Here is a 15,080-nt window from a genome sequence, read left to right as displayed (position 1 = left end):
AGGTAGCCTCCATGGCTCCATGACCCCTTGAAACCTGTACATTCTACAGGATTCCCTGTGAAACGTACAAAGTACAATGTACAATGTACATTCTACGAAATGAGGCTTTGTGATTGAGATTGCACTTTTGATGATGTCATCACCTGTGATGTCATACCCTGCCAATCTTCAACATGTACTATTTCATGCATTCAACGTGCACAAGCGCTGGAGAGATACTCTGACATTGGTTACTGGTACCTATGATTTTACTGTTAATTGCAGTTGATACCAAACATGCAGAAACGCTGCATTGACTTTGACTGATCGATCGAACCCAATTGTGAAGTATGCCAACTCTTATATAGGAGAGGAGCAGTCTCACAACTGAATTTATATCCAGATACGTTGCAGTTGTCTCAATCGTCCTATTTGGTGTTTCTTGATGCTCTTTGCTTGTTAGGTAACAAGGGTAGCTAGTCCTTATTGGTGCTCAAGAGGCAAATGTGGAAAGGGAAAGGATGAAAGGGAAGAAGTGAAAGGTAAAGGTAGTGGGAATGAATCTAATGATAAGAGGTCTGAGTCCTCATGAAAGAGAAAAGGGATGACCCATTCCTCCTTCTGGCAACTCCTATATATATGTAGAATCTGGGTCCAATCTACCAGAACATGTGCCTGTAGACGTAATAATACGTCTGAGATTGCACAAATGTGTCTGCAGACGCAGATACGTGATTGTGGTTGCAACCTTGTGTTTCTGGTCACAAGTTGTGATCGCAGTTGCACCTATGTACCAATGCTTTGCGCTTCTTATTATGCAAGTGCCAGGTGCTATACGTGCCATCCACCATCTTAGACACTCTGGAAGTCAAAAATCCATAAATCTGCCATCTACTGTAGTACTTCACCGCGCGAATCACTCTGGGGACATAGTAATATCCTGACAATATACTCACTGTATATCCTTAGTATACTCAGTCCCAAGTGATATAGTGAGTATGTACCACGTTGAATTACGAAGTCCCCGGTATATCACCTAGGTCATATAGCCTGGGTTTACGCAGTGAGTACTGTAGCACGTAGTAGTTCCCACCGGATACCACCAACGCTTTCCTCCCGGGAATAATAGATGACGCGTCTGGCCGCTGTGAAAGTGGAGGTACGATGGCCGGGAATCGTCAGTCGCTCAGTTGTCGCTCGTGCCCGCTCTAATCTAATCTATCTACTCCATCGTCTTTCAGGTAGGTAACTACTATGGTGACACAGGCCACATCTCAACGCCCAAATCGGTTCTATACTTCTTTGTTTATATCGCCAATACTTTCGGAAGGTTACTATCCTGAACGTCGACAGCGGCGGTAATGGTCGCGACATCGTCTGTAAGCGAGCGATGAGCTGGTATCTCTCAACTTTGCTGGTCGAACGCTCATGTTGGATTAACAGCAATGGCGGCAATTCAATTTCTTCGACTCTGATGTAGTAGGTCACAATGCACAGAGAAGCGATGAGATTCCGCTGTTGGAGTCGGTAAGCGATAAACACACGCGCCATTGCCGGCTTTAAAGGTTGACTTGGCTTGCAACGACCAGCTACAAACCAGCCCTCCCCATATCATCATCAGCCCCGACACCGCGTCTCCCCTAGCGTACGAGGTCGCCTGCATCGTCTGCGATGCTCGTGGTACGATTTGCGTCTTGGACAAGAGCTTCAACGAGACCAAAAGATGGCAAGGATGGGACGTGGACGGTACCTCGGTCTCAGTGGAAGACAACAGCGGATACAACCTCGGGTTGGGCCTCACTAGCAAGACAAAGAGGAAGCACAAGGAGAAGGGTTTGATGATGTTGGAGTGTGGAGGTCTTCTCATTGCTATAGGGGTGAGCGCGCTTTGGATTACGAGCAGGATCTCGGACTAAACGGAACGGTCATCGCCGCTCAGGAGGACGATTCGCCCACTCAGTCACAGTTCCCTCTGCTGCGGATTTGGGATCTCACCAAAGACGATTCCCGGGATAGACAGCCGCTCCTACTGAGAAGCGTGCGAATTGGTACGGGAGGAAGGGGATATCCTGTGCGTCGATCGGCTCGTTCACTGCAGATAATATGAAGCTAATCCCCGACCTTGCCAAGCAGATATCATCGATCGCCCTCACTCCGGCCATGTCGTATCTGGCAATTGGGCTGGTGTCCGGTCAAGTGCTACTGTATCGCCACCTACTACAATCACTGCAGACTTCTCCTACCGCTCAGTCGAGCTTCCCCAAGGCGAGGGTCGTATGGGAGGGCACGGCCGCAGAGCCTATAACAGGTCTAGGATTCAAGCTATCTGGGCAAATGGAATCGTATGACGCACCTATGAGAAACATGGTCGGAGACTTGCGTCAAGACAAGACTCCTGGATCCGATTCGGTCGGGTTATTCATCGTAACGACGAACAAGACGTTGGCATTGCCGGTCATCTCTGGGAAAGGTTCAGAACCGAGATTACTAGAGGAGTCTGGTGCACCGTTGAGTTGCTCCGTCATGGACCATACGCATCGTTGTCTTGTTGTGGCCCGGGAAGACGGCATATACATTTACGATACCGAAGCGCGGGGAGCATGCTATGCTTACGAGGGTGAGTTATCGATTGCGAGAGAGCTTCGAGACAGTACGAACCGGATGCTGATACACTGTATCAAAGGGGCCAAGGCGAGTGTCAGGATACACGGACAATCTCTCGTCATGGTATCACCACCTTTCACACCAGCGGCATCTTCTCACTCTGCCACTGTTCGAAGATCGGCCGCGGCCGGACCAGCGTTGCTCAGATCGCATGCGGCGAAAGTGACGGTATTTGATCTCGAGAACAAGTTCATCTCGCATAGCTCTGTCATTGCTTCAGGCGTAAGAGAACTGTTCGGGAACGATGGGCAGGTCTTCTATATCTTGGAAGGTGACGGCAAGGTGAGTCAGTTCGAACGGCACTATATGGCTCTGAGCTCAAACGTCTATCATGATAGGTGCAAAAATTAACCGAGGCATCTGTGGAGGAGAAACTAGAAGCTCTTCTGCGGAAATCCCTGTTTCAGATGGCGGTCTCCATGGCAAAATCGGCTCGCCAAGGAGACTCCGTGATTTCCGATATTCATCTACGTTATGGCGATCATCTCTACGAGAAAGGCGACTACGACGGTGCTGTAGCGCAGTATCAAAAGACGCTTGGATGGGTACAGCCAAGTCACGTCATTCGGAAGGTGAGTCATTGACCAATACTACCGAGCCATGTACCGCGAGCCCTGACTTCCTCTTGAACAACCCATCGACTAGTTCCTCGAGGCTCACCGAATACATCAGCTCACCTCATACCTTCAGGAAATGCACGTACGGAACCTCGCCACTCCAGATCACACTACACTCCTTCTCAATTGCTATGCTAAAACGGCAGACAAGGAGCGATTGGACGCCTTCATCCGGACAGAAACCACCAGGAAAGGTAGCGACGATCTGCCATTCGACTTGACCACTGCCATCCGAGTGTGCCGTCAGGCCGGTTTTCACGAGCATGCGTTATATCTCGCGAAACGATACAACCGATATCAAGATTACCTCAGGATCCAACTGGACGACTTGGATGACTTTGCGGCGGTGGCGGCATTTCTGCATACACTGCCATTGGAACTTGTGAGTTGTATCGACTGGTTCATGCTCGTTGTGCCGACAAGACAGCTCAGCTTCGACATACAGGTGGCAGAGATCATCGTACCTTATGTCAAAGACATGTTGAGACGCCATCCTCAAGCGACCACAGATCTCTTGATTGAGATTTGTACATCGTGGAAGATGGAGGGGAGCGGCTCGGAAGCCACACCAAAGCGTCAAGTTCCGGCTTCGAGAGATTTGCAACCGCATCAGTTTTCCCACGATCAATCTGCTTCATCTCCAGAAGATCTTGGCGCCTCGCAGGATCTTGTTCACCAACCGGTTCGCCCGAGCCCTGAACTTTTCTTCCCTGATTTCGTGAACGAACCCGAGCAGTTCCGGCGATTCCTGGAGACTGTGGCACTTAGAAATTGGAGCCAGCGAGTTGAAGACGAAGAGGTGCCCCGTCGCCATTCTCGCCTGCACAAGCCACCCATAACGTTGGACGCAGCAACGGCAACAGAGGGCGAGGAAAGTTCCCAAAGAGCGGTCTGGAACACTTTGTTGGAACTTTACCTTGGTAAAAGCCGCCCCGACCGTCAACAGGAGGGGGATCGTAATGATCACGATCGAGCTCTCGCCTTGCTCGAGCAAATCGATCGGCTACCCCTTGATCCAGTTCACGCATTGATGCTTTGCTCCGCTTTCGACTTTGAAGCCGGCCTTATGTGTCTTTGGGAGCGTTTAGGAATGTACGAAGAGATTATGCGCTTCTGGAGGCAACGTATGGACGTCGAAACAGAGGGAACGGCTTCCGCCAGTGTCGAAACACCCGCCGCTCGTATGCTATACTACCTGCGTATTTACGGACCGACTCAGCCTCACTTGTACCCAATGGTGCTGCGTTACATAACCACCTTCCCCTCCACATTGGCTCGACATACGGCAGACGTCCGCGATATCCTCGACACGATTCAGCAGGAACGTATCATGCCACCTCTTGCGGTCATACAATTGCTCAGTCGCAACGACGTCACGAATATCGGGGTAGTAAAAGATTGGCTCAAGAGTCAAGTAGCGGATACACGCCTCGATATCGACTCTGTGAGTTAGCGATGCTCGCGATACGGGAAGCCAATGAGGAGTACTGAGCGCTACGTCTTTCTTCAATCGCGCCTTCCAGGACAAACAACTGGTACATTCGTATCGAAGCGAGACCGAAGAGAAATTAAGGGAGATTGCCAGCCTCACAGACGTCACGCGTCCACAGGTCTTTCAAGTCACCCGTTGTGCTTCTTGCAACGGTCAACTGGATCTGCCAAGCGTGCATTTCATGTGTAAACATAGTTATCATCAAAGGTGCGCGCGCGGCTTGACAAGGTCTGAGAACGTTCTTCAACTGATCTACTCTTTCTTCTCTAGATGTCTACCCGATGCGGATCCCGAGTGCCCTGCTTGCGCCAGACACCATGCCCTCATCCGTGAAATCCGTAGAAACCAGGAAGCCTCTATCGACCGGCACGATCTGTTCCTGGTAGAAGTTTCGGAATCGCTTGATCCTTTTAGTGTTGTTGCGGGCGCCTTTGGACGAGGGGGCATGTTGAATAGAAAGAGTGAAGGGATTTTGTAGACGATATACCCCAGCGAAATTGTCAATTTGCCGACGAGAGCTGGACAACTATTCATTACAGCATCAGCGAGCCGTCAAAGAAGATGCTGCATGTTCATCGCGACTTACGAAGCTCGGCATATCTTCGGCGACGAAATGGGTCGACCTGTTGGAGCCGAGAGAGCCACCGCTCAATGTCCAATTTGACCATAGAGGCGTCTGAAACTCCATGCCGACCAAGCTGCAGCATAGAGTAATGTACGAGGCTGTCCAAAGGCCCTGTGTAGAGATCCTGATGTTCTTCAACACATTGGGTATTCATCAGGTTCGTGACGACCCACATTTAGCATCTGGTTCAACATCCAGCAATTCCCGGATATTATCGATCTCTCTGCCTAAGATGAGCTCATCTTCTCCTGTTTCTTTCTATCACGTCAGACAGAAACTTGCGACCGTGAAACCAGAGGACTTGCCATTTCCAACGAGCCATCTGTGGTATAGCCAGCCGGATTGATCGCCTGGATCGGTCCAGAGTGCCTGCAGTACGAGCTCAAACTCTGCGTATACAGGTTAGACTCCCATGCTTTCGGAATCCATAGTGATATGACCTCAACATACCTGCCTGTTTCATTCGTTCGATTTCATCCAGATTTTCCCGGATCCCTTCTCTCTGCATGTCCTCCCAGAGCGAACCCAAAACCTTGGTGCGCTGATGCCAAGCGGAGAAGTTCGAAAAGTTGCCCTCGATTTTCTTTGTCGTATACTTGAGCTCAGCATCTGGTCCCCGATTCGGGAATCCTGAAGCAAGAACATGGCGCCTGTAATCCCACGCGTGAACTGCAATCTAGACCTCAACTGGGGAACAGCGCTCGGACTCCAAAGTTTTAGGCTTACAATTCCGGGCGTCGCGCTCGAGCATTTTTTCGACCAGGCCAAGCTCTGCCTTCCAAGTCTGCTGCTTCCAATTGACATGGTCCTCGATATCATCGGGCATCCTTTCGAGACACCATTTCCGATGAGTCCAGATCCAGTAGACCTTGGGATGGATTTGCAAGTAGGATACCGTCAACTTCAAGTCCTGCTGCAGTAAAGTTACCGCTGCAGGACTGCATGACAGGGCAACAGGCCATCAGTCCATGTCAAGACCGCTGTCGAACATGTCAGGACTTGCCCATCCAAGAGTCCTCCCAGCAAGATCTCCCTACGAAAGTTCCAGATTGTATAGAACTCGGGATTTATATCTAACACCTTGGTGGTTTGCGCGAGACTCGCAAGCGAGTACTCTTTTGCCGATCTCTGAGATAGCGAACGGAATCGATCAGATATCAGCTCGGTACAGAGACTAACATGACTAGCTGCTGTCACGTACCTTCATCCAGCACTGTTCCACAAGCTCGGCGTAAGTGTCTCTTATATGAGCATCTTCTTTCTGCTTGGCTGCCTGTGCTTGAGCATCGATGCGTGATCTCTTGACCCCATGCTAGCCCATAGACCGTCGAGGACGATCAGCCGATGCGTAAAAGGTGAACACGTCGTGGTGTGCTCACCATTTCTTCAGAATTCTGGTCCGCGATAGCTATCAAGGTTCGGTCGCAAGAAGAATCAGAGGCCAATAGCCAATAGTTGTACAGATTATTATTGTGAATAGCGATATGATTGTGCACCGGCGATGGCCTGGATGTTCGGTGCTGTGAGAGCGGAAGCAAAATGAACGGTAGAATTGATGACTAATCACAGAAATGGGTATCAAAGAAACGGCGAGGTTGCGATCCTAATATGACTTGATCATCAAGCGTTCACAAGGCGTCTCATCCATTACTGCCGTGGCAGTTGGACTCTTGCGACTGGATTGCTGCTTGTCGCCGCACTTTTGTCTACATGGAAGCCAACGGCGCCCAGGGAAATGCGGCCCTTTTGTCACATCGCCTGACCTTGCAGGTAGGTGAAATTATCACAGTTGCATCGGCATGTCGAGTCATGGCTGATCGTCTCGACGTTTACCCTCCGGTTTCTGGCAGGTCTTGTGCCGGTCCGTAGCTGCTTTTCATAGCGAGAGCAAAAGGGATGCATATCTTCCCCCTATACTGGACCGCAATGCCGACTATTCCGAGCCGGAAGTATCGGGGCTCGTCAAATTTGAGGAGCTCTGTAAGAAAGAGCTCGCTCACCACGACTACGTGAGGCTTCCTCTTTCTTGTTTGCTTGTGAAGCTTACGTCTGAACATCGTTCATCCTCTCTCATCCTACACAGCTTTTCGAAGCTGATCGTCCGATCGACAACCTCTCGAGCAATACATCCTTCCTCCTGGCCGTCTGGAAGGAAGTTCTGTCTGCTCCCAAACCAGTCACCGCAATCAACTTGAACGTGAGGACCATAACGGATGTGGCCGCATTCAAGATCGACGTCGTTTCGGCCAACGGTAATTGTTGGCACAAAATCAATTCTATAAGAGCATCTCGCGTGCTAGCGGAGCTACAAGAGAGCGAGATCACATCGCAGGATCAACCGCGAGAACAATCAGAAAACAAGTATAGGCACATCAGTCTAGTGAAACAATGTCTCGATATGCGAGAGGCCGCAAGGAGCCACAGCGCGGCCATGGGAAACGACGTCTGCCTGACCTACAGGCTGTCCCGAATGGACGAACAAAACGAAGACCCTCGTATACAGGCGATGTATGAGTTCATCAAAGGGCTAGATATCGACTTGCGATTCGGTGACCCGGAGGACGCACCATCAGCCGCAGGGGAACCTAGCCGAGTACAGACGGTAGCATCGTTAGATTTGAACCTCGACCTCAGCCTTCTCATCGCTCTGCTCTCAGACATTACCCATGCGGATTTACCCGAGTCTGATGAAGAGGCAGAAGCTAGGTATCAGCCGGTACCCAGGATCTGGAAACGCGCAACATCTCGTACGGATGGCCATGTGACTGAGGACAGGCCGGCTACGGAGGGCGAGCTTGGTACCGAGGAGCATACTCGAGCCCTGACGGTCCAACTCAAGCAAGAGGTTCGATCGGGCTTGGTCGACGAGCTCAGCGCGGCCATCGATACGATGTGTGAGGTTCGCAGAGTGTCTCCCGAGGATGTGCGATTTTGGACAACACGGGAAGCCATGGAAAGGTGTCACGATATCGTCAGGAAGATTGCCGGTCCCCGCGAGGCCTATCGGGCGGGACACATGTTCAGCACACAAGACCTAAAAGGTGGACTTTCACCCTTCTGGGCAATGTCTCGCCACCAGCCTCTCTCTGGACCGCTGCGCACTTTTAGCGTGGGGGTGCTCGAATCCAGCGACATCGATTCTGTGTCGCCCCCGTCTCGGTCCTTTGCGAATCGGCTGATGGCCACTTGCGGCCGCATCTTGGATAGCGATGGCTCCCAGGGCATGATCGAAAGAAAAAAGACCACAAGGCGCACATCACCCCCACCAAAAGTACCCTCACCTCACACGACTAGGAGCATGCTCGCCGGAGCGTCCCGTGGCATGACGACGGTAACAGCAAATCGTATGAGCGTCAAGCAGATTGTACGAAACATGGGGGGTTTACAAGGGTTGGAGCAAGGCAAAGACCTCGCTTTTCATGTTGTGAATCCAAAGACTTTGGCCGAAGCAAAACGGGCAGATAACGCCATGAAACCTAGTAAACAGGGTGGTGAGGAGGTTGAGAGCCTGCAAATCGCCGCTTTCATGATTACCGAGCCGCGAAGTCTCTCTGAAACCTTTGAAGATCAGGCTTGATGAGGTTGCAGCGGTATTGCATTGTCGTTGAAAGGGGAATGTTTATACGGCATGATCGCTATCTTATGACAGCATGACAGCGCGGTTGAACTAGATATGATGCTCACAAGAGACCAGCGCGAAGGGGGCGACGCACACGGTCGCGGCCAGAGTTTCGCGGAGTGTGCAACTGGCAACTTGATAGCTTGATAGTCCGATCCGGTTTTGTACGTTACCGCTACACCATTGTTTGGATACTACCACGTCCCGGATTCTAGCCATTGTCTGGTCTTTGCTGTGTCCTAGGGCCATCGCTGGATCGCTGCGCATATCTTCACGTCTTCTCGGTAGAAACGTCGTCGACATGGATCACTCGATCGATGCCGGTAGGTGACGCGTTTAGGTTGGACGATGCTATACTACCTGACATTGAACGGAGATTGCGTCGGCGTTCGTTCGGATGATCTTGCATAAAAAGCAGGCAACAGAGACTCGATGCTCACTGAGGACGAGCTGGAGAGTCTACGCATGCTACGCAGGGATATATACGGCACTCAGTCGGACAACAGCATTCATGTAGGCGAGCATGGTAGGTCTGATGGCCCAGCAACCCCGTGTTGATGACCTTCATTGACGATCGCGATGCCTTTGACTTGTCAGAAGCTCAACAAGCATTGCTTGATACTCTGACTGGAACAGTCGTCCTGCCTCATGAGGGCAACGAGATCGAGAGCACACATGATGTCGCGTTCGTCGAAGGGGGAGTCGAACTGGACGGATCGGAACATCCCGAACCTACCTATTCTCCCCACTTTGGGGCCGAAGTACCCATCACCGACCAGCTCCAGCAGTACCCCGAAGACGTTTCTCTACACCAGGCGCAAAAATTGTCCGCAACAGACGACAATCCCGAATCTGGAAAGGCCGACATGGATATGGAGCAGCTTCGAGCTGAAGTGAAGCGGCTCAAAGAACACGTACGACGACTAGAAAGTACCGACGGCGCGATGGCCGCTGCTGCTGCACAGACGCTGGGACAGCTCGCAGCGATGACATTTCCGGGCGGCGTCGCTTCCGATCACATCGATCACGAGGCAGAAACCCACGAGATTCAAGCCGGCCCGTCCAACTATGCCAAGAGTCAAAGACAATCGACCGATCTAGGTGGAGAATCTTCCGAGTCTAGCCGTAATGAGCTCGGGATTTCATCCCGCTCGACTCGCAAGCGTAAAATCACGGATAGAGGTGTCGCTGCAAAAAGAGAGATAGTCCCTATGAATGACTCGACCGGTAAACGCATGGTCATACGGGCAAGGACGGATCATCTAGCTGTACGTGCTGTGCTGCCCGATCATCTTTTCGAGACGACAGATGGGGAGTCAATCTGACGGATATGTTTCTGTTCTTCAGAAAGCGATCAGGCAAAAGGCGAGTGTCAGTGGTGACAGCGAGCGAGACTTGCCAGCTGAAGAGAAGAAGATCGATATCGTGTGTAGATGCGAAGCATATGGGGTCAGGCACCGGACGAACAAGGACCTCTGCCCGGACCAGAACAAGGCGGTCCGGATTGGCTCAAAGGTCATCGTCATCCAGACAATATCGCTGTGAGTCTGTTGGTCTGGTAAAATCTGAAGAAACGCTAATAGTGTATGCGAGATGCCTTATCAGTACCAAGATCATATCGCCAGCCTAGTATTGCACGATATCCAGCCTCATATGCACAACACATCCATACCTCTGGCTCAACAAAACTTCGAGTCCTGCAGGGTAGGTTTGGTGCTCGCATTCAGCCAACGTGGATCTGACCTTCCCCCTGCCGGATAGAACGCTGCCGCGACGGCCTTTCTCAATTTCGCTAAACGCTACAGTGCACAAATTGATCTTGTGGCCAAAGAGAAGGGGGCTCGGGACAACAAAAGAGGTAGACGATGGGCCAGGAAGGATTTGGCAAGTCTACATAAGAACCGAGCATTGCGTGCAGCACGTTTATCAATCTCCTAGTAAATACAGAAACAGAAGAAGCGTTCGAAAGCGGCGACCAGGATGGCGGAACATGTCGCTCAGAATCTGCTGTAAGTGTTTGGAGTAGGCGAATTTGAATCGCCTCTTGAAGCTGAGGAATGACTATAGGCGGATGGATTACATGTCTTCCGAAGATTCTTCGGAAGGTGACGACTCTGGCCTAGCACCTGGCGTTTGGCAAAGACTGGCAGATTCCGCACGAACCGACCGGAACGGGCAGTTGTTGGTGCACGACAAGGTCTTGGAAGTCAAAACCCCTCGTTGGCGCAGTGTCGAGGTAAGCGATCGCGGTATCGTGTTTGCTATTCCCCCCACTGACGCGTCCGCGGACTGTAGTTGCAATCCCTGTACGACAGGATTGATATTGTTGCTCAGCAAATTGTTGCCGAAGCGAAGGGCCGAGGTCATGCAGCAGCGCCCCTGCACAGGTTCAAGCTCGAACCGCTTCGACAGAAACGCCCTCCAGTCGATGTGGAGACATGGATGTTGGTGGACGGGATCATGCCAGACGAATCGAGCTTGCCGGTGCCCAAACGAGTCAAGATTGGCCGGCCCAAAGGTCGAAAGAACAAGGTCAACGATCCTGGCTGTGTTTCGGAGGACACGGTGGAACAGGCTGAGTCCGGTAGAGCCAAAAAGCGCAAGCGGAATACCGGCTTCACTGCCGGTGTTGATAGCCAATCCCATGCCGCTGGAGAGGGATTCATCGCGGACTTGAAGGACAATCCTAGGAAGCGAGTCGAACAAGCTATCTCTTCAGGGCTATCCGATGCAACCAGGCCCGGCAACACCCCCGAGCTGGACCAGACTCTTCATACTATCGCGCTCACGTCGCACGAAGAGTCTCTGATTGACCCCGACATCGATCTCGTCAGTCATACCACTCCAAAGGCTACACGAGAAGTAGACACAAACGGTTCACCTGTCATGACAATGGTCGGACTTCGGATGATAGACGACTCGGCTCACCAGCTCCACGACGATTCGGCCGAGCAGGACGTTCACTCGGAAGACGAAACAACGTATCCGGTCGATTGGCCTTCGGAAACCCTGAACGATTCCAGGGTGCTGGAGCAAGAAGTCGAGAGAGGCGATGCCGCTGCGAATCTGCAAGACTATCTGTCGAGGTTATCCAACGATGTCGAATGAGGCAACCTTCGTGATACCCTTGTTGACGTTATTTAGTGGGGATGTCCTTGTCGAAACGGTCATGTACATGGCCTCGCTCGAGTATGCCAAACATTGCATGTGCCTCGGTATGACCTGACATACTGCACCAATACTATTCGACGTGCTCCGCGTAGAGCATTGGGGCTCAGCGAACGAGTTGCAGTCGGCATTCCGTACCGAACGAATCGCGTCGATCAGCGTCTACGGATCATCACTCCGTACATACGCCTGCAATGTAGTGTTACGTCGGCCTCGGGAATAGGTCTTGGAATCCGGAGATGAACTGCTCCGATAAGCGCTCCTCGCGGCTCAAACCCTTGTCGCGTGCCAAAGGAGGCGCGGCTGCAAACCTTGTTGTCGATCGATTTCGGTTCGGTGCGATTCGGTCTTCCTTTGGAATGATTGTCGCATCACGGATCCACCGATAAAGGAGGGTACAGTACGCGACACCGCATGCGAATGTTCGAACGATCGAAGGATTCATCATCGTTCTTCTACTTGAAATTCTTTTGTCCTTTTTTGAGCACGTCACTTGCGGAAATGATTCATTCGCAATCTGAGGGATCTGGTACAACTTTCCCTCGATGCGGAGAGGTCATCCTTTAGTGCTGCCACTGATAGGCAAGGCCTGCAAGGCCACTGTAAATGGTACACTGTATAATACACCTTGCGATCTCGCCATCGAATGAGATGCGGATCTAATCTCTTTCTTACAATTCAGCATACCTATAAATTTACCAGTCTTGAACTGAGAGAAAATCCGACGATCGAATAAAGAAAAGATGTCACCCACGATCAACATCAACATCCTCGACACCTGCATTCTTGTTGTCAACGTGCCCATCAGCATTGAGAGACCGGACAATTTGGATCACTTGCCTCTCGAGCAGGCGATGGTGGGCCATATCATGAGCACCATCCATCGAGCGCACGATCGAGAGTCGTCCAACTTTTTTGCGCTCAACTCCAACCAAAACGAGCTTTCCATCTATGCCGCCTCGCATATCGTAGAAGAAATCTGGGCTGCGACCGCGACTATCCAGCTGTACAAAGATAGAGGCCTGCGGATAAGCCGATCTCGATGGAGGGTTTTTCAACTGGAAGTCGATGGAAGTGACATTCAAGATGGTGGGTTGTATGATGCACATGATAACCTTAGATCAGCGCTTAATCGATCGATCGTTGCTACAGCGGTGGCACGGATCACTCGCTGTTTGGCGGACGCGGAGATACCGATACAGGTAGGGCCGTATGTAAGGGAATCCCGCACCCGGCAGATCACTGACATACTATGCTGTCCATATCCGTACCTTTCGTACCCATACAGTATCAGTCATCGAGCCTAGCAGAGTTCTGTCTTGTGAAAGAGAGAGATTTCGCCAGAGCAGTGGACATGTTCGAGCGATGGGGATGTGAGTCTTTGAAGGAAGAAACCTGTATGATCGGGTTGACTGCTGATACCGCCCACACCGATGTCTTTCGTTCAGGGTGCGTGAGGGACCCCTCGACTGCTCTCGAGTGGACGGGTTCGTTTAGTCAGGACGGGTACGCGAGCATTTCCATGGAGGCCAGCCTTGATGGGCCTATTTTCTCGGTCGGGTCGGAGAACGACGTTGGAAGGGATCGTTCTCTTTCTGCAGCCTCGCTCTTAAAAGACGATTGGCTCAGCTCCCGAAACTCATATGTAGGTTCCCTCGTGTTGTGAGTCAAGATATAGACATTGATGGGCAGTGGTATCTACTTGTCTGCGTGACAGTCGGAGGAAGACCTGTCTATGCACGTGCGCGATGAAGGGTACTCTACGCACGAGAGCATCGATATGCTGTCGAAGGCGGAGTTCATGTCGATTTACCCTTCCACGCGAGAGAAGCGGGACGGTGATGAAGGCATGACTTGTCTGGAAGAAAATGGTGGCCGGCCTGACGAAACTCTCGTGGGCGCCAGCGACAACGATGGAGAGGAAGGCGTAACCATCGACCCCGGAAACTTGATGATGATTGGCTTGAATAACGAGGGTGAAGCGCTGTGGCGGTACCGTCTCACCCTCTTTATTTGTAGCCCTGAGGAGTTTCGGTCAGTTCGACGCAACACCCCGAGTGGATCGTTCCGACCGGAACGTTTCGACAACCGAGGACATCATGACGACTCTCGGCAGAGGATTCGCCCGTTCTTCTCCTATGTCAGAACGAGAGAAGGATCCAGTCTGATGACCGAAATCGATATTTTGAGGAGGATGTTCCCCGACCGGGAAGAGAGAAGCCTACTGGTGTTCAGCGGCGGAGATCTCGACGATGTCGATCTTGATCTCGATGGCGTTCCGATGACGGCCCCGCATTCGATCGCGGCGACGAACGCAGACTCCATTGCGACACAAGATATCTGCCTCCGTCCTCTTCCTGGCAGCACCGTTCAGAAATGTTTGCGCATGGATCTGGGCTTAGGCACCTCGAAAAACGGTCATGACGCCGTTCACTTGGGTAGACACAGACTGTACCCGAATATGGAGCGTTTCGATACTTGCTGACATCGCCTTGCCTTTCCAGATCGTTCCGGTGTCCTGCAACGCATTAACGAGCGCCTGAGGAAAGGAGGTATCCAGATGCTCTAGTCAGTAGTGACGTGTGCTTTAGCCTCTTTCAGACGAGACCAGGCAAGCTGACGAGATGCACAGCATCTCTACTTATCATTCGGCTAACATCATAGTCAGTTGACGTCCGAACGGCTGTGAGGATACAGTCTGACGCGCTCATTTTGCAGGTCAACCTGGAGGACTGCGAGAAAGCGTACGATCTACTGGTGCAGAGGATATGAGAGGACCGTTAGGATCGAATGCTGCTAACTGCTCTAGATGTATGACCGCTTCTGTATGTAGTTTGTTGTATGTTATATGTAACGATAATCCTAGCTGCTTGTACTACTACTAGTAGGATGGAAATGGTCGGAAGCTATTTTTAC

General features: G+C 51.5%; 5 protein-coding genes across 5 annotated transcripts; 4 read left to right on the top strand and 1 right to left on the bottom strand.

Annotated features, from left to right (window-relative positions):
* Positions 1-1,340: 1,340 nt before the first annotated feature.
* Positions 1,341-5,230, top strand: HD553DRAFT_344290 (putative vacuolar membrane protein; the record flags this gene model as incomplete). The annotated part of the gene is made up of 11 exons (XM_046182972.1): positions 1,341-1,358; positions 1,423-1,506; positions 1,569-1,856; positions 1,919-2,050; positions 2,113-2,596; positions 2,663-2,925; positions 2,982-3,215; positions 3,289-3,642; positions 3,706-4,704; positions 4,784-4,959; positions 5,023-5,230. 11 exons carry the CDS (start codon positions 1,341-1,343, stop codon positions 5,228-5,230), a joined length of 3,240 nt encoding a protein of 1,079 aa, XP_046034823.1.
* Positions 5,231-5,324: 94 nt separating this feature from the next.
* Positions 5,325-6,689, bottom strand: HD553DRAFT_275011 (uncharacterized protein; the record flags this gene model as incomplete). Its single annotated transcript, XM_046177886.1, has 7 exons — positions 5,325-5,488; positions 5,551-5,635; positions 5,693-5,766; positions 5,828-6,046; positions 6,104-6,307; positions 6,367-6,505; positions 6,579-6,689. Coding segments are annotated over 7 exons (996 nt in total), but the record flags the coding sequence as incomplete, so codon positions are not given.
* A 320-nt stretch (positions 6,690-7,009) lies between these two features.
* Positions 7,010-9,201, top strand: HD553DRAFT_351658 (uncharacterized protein). The gene is made up of 3 exons (XM_046183631.1): positions 7,010-7,147; positions 7,228-7,386; positions 7,461-9,201. The coding sequence occupies exons 1-3, from the start codon at positions 7,088-7,090 to the stop codon at positions 8,952-8,954; spliced, it is 1,713 nt and encodes a 570-aa protein (XP_046034821.1). The 5' UTR covers positions 7,010-7,087; the 3' UTR covers positions 8,955-9,201.
* A 1,193-nt stretch (positions 9,202-10,394) lies between these two features.
* HD553DRAFT_84857 (uncharacterized protein) lies at positions 10,395-12,506 on the top strand. Its single transcript, XM_046184541.1, has 6 exons — positions 10,395-10,537; positions 10,602-10,700; positions 10,758-10,880; positions 10,944-11,005; positions 11,064-11,232; positions 11,292-12,506. The coding sequence occupies exons 1-6, from the start codon at positions 10,430-10,432 to the stop codon at positions 12,102-12,104; spliced, it is 1,374 nt and encodes a 457-aa protein (XP_046034820.1). The 5' UTR covers positions 10,395-10,429; the 3' UTR covers positions 12,105-12,506.
* A 401-nt stretch (positions 12,507-12,907) lies between these two features.
* Positions 12,908-14,936, top strand: HD553DRAFT_344286 (uncharacterized protein; the record flags this gene model as incomplete). Its single annotated transcript, XM_046182971.1, has 8 exons — positions 12,908-13,253; positions 13,317-13,366; positions 13,453-13,537; positions 13,613-13,809; positions 13,882-14,602; positions 14,669-14,732; positions 14,797-14,827; positions 14,883-14,936. The coding sequence occupies 8 exons, from the start codon at positions 12,908-12,910 to the stop codon at positions 14,934-14,936; spliced, it is 1,548 nt and encodes a 515-aa protein (XP_046034819.1).
* Between the last annotated feature and the right edge of the window lie 144 nt (positions 14,937-15,080).

The sequence above is a fragment of the Filobasidium floriforme genome (assembly GCF_021052385.1).
Source record: "Filobasidium floriforme strain CBS 6241 chromosome Unknown HD553scaffold_18, whole genome shotgun sequence".
Classification (NCBI taxonomy): domain Eukaryota; kingdom Fungi; phylum Basidiomycota; class Tremellomycetes; order Filobasidiales; family Filobasidiaceae; genus Filobasidium; species Filobasidium floriforme.
Note: the sequence above shows the minus strand (reverse complement) of the source record. Positions and strands in the feature narration are given on the sequence as shown.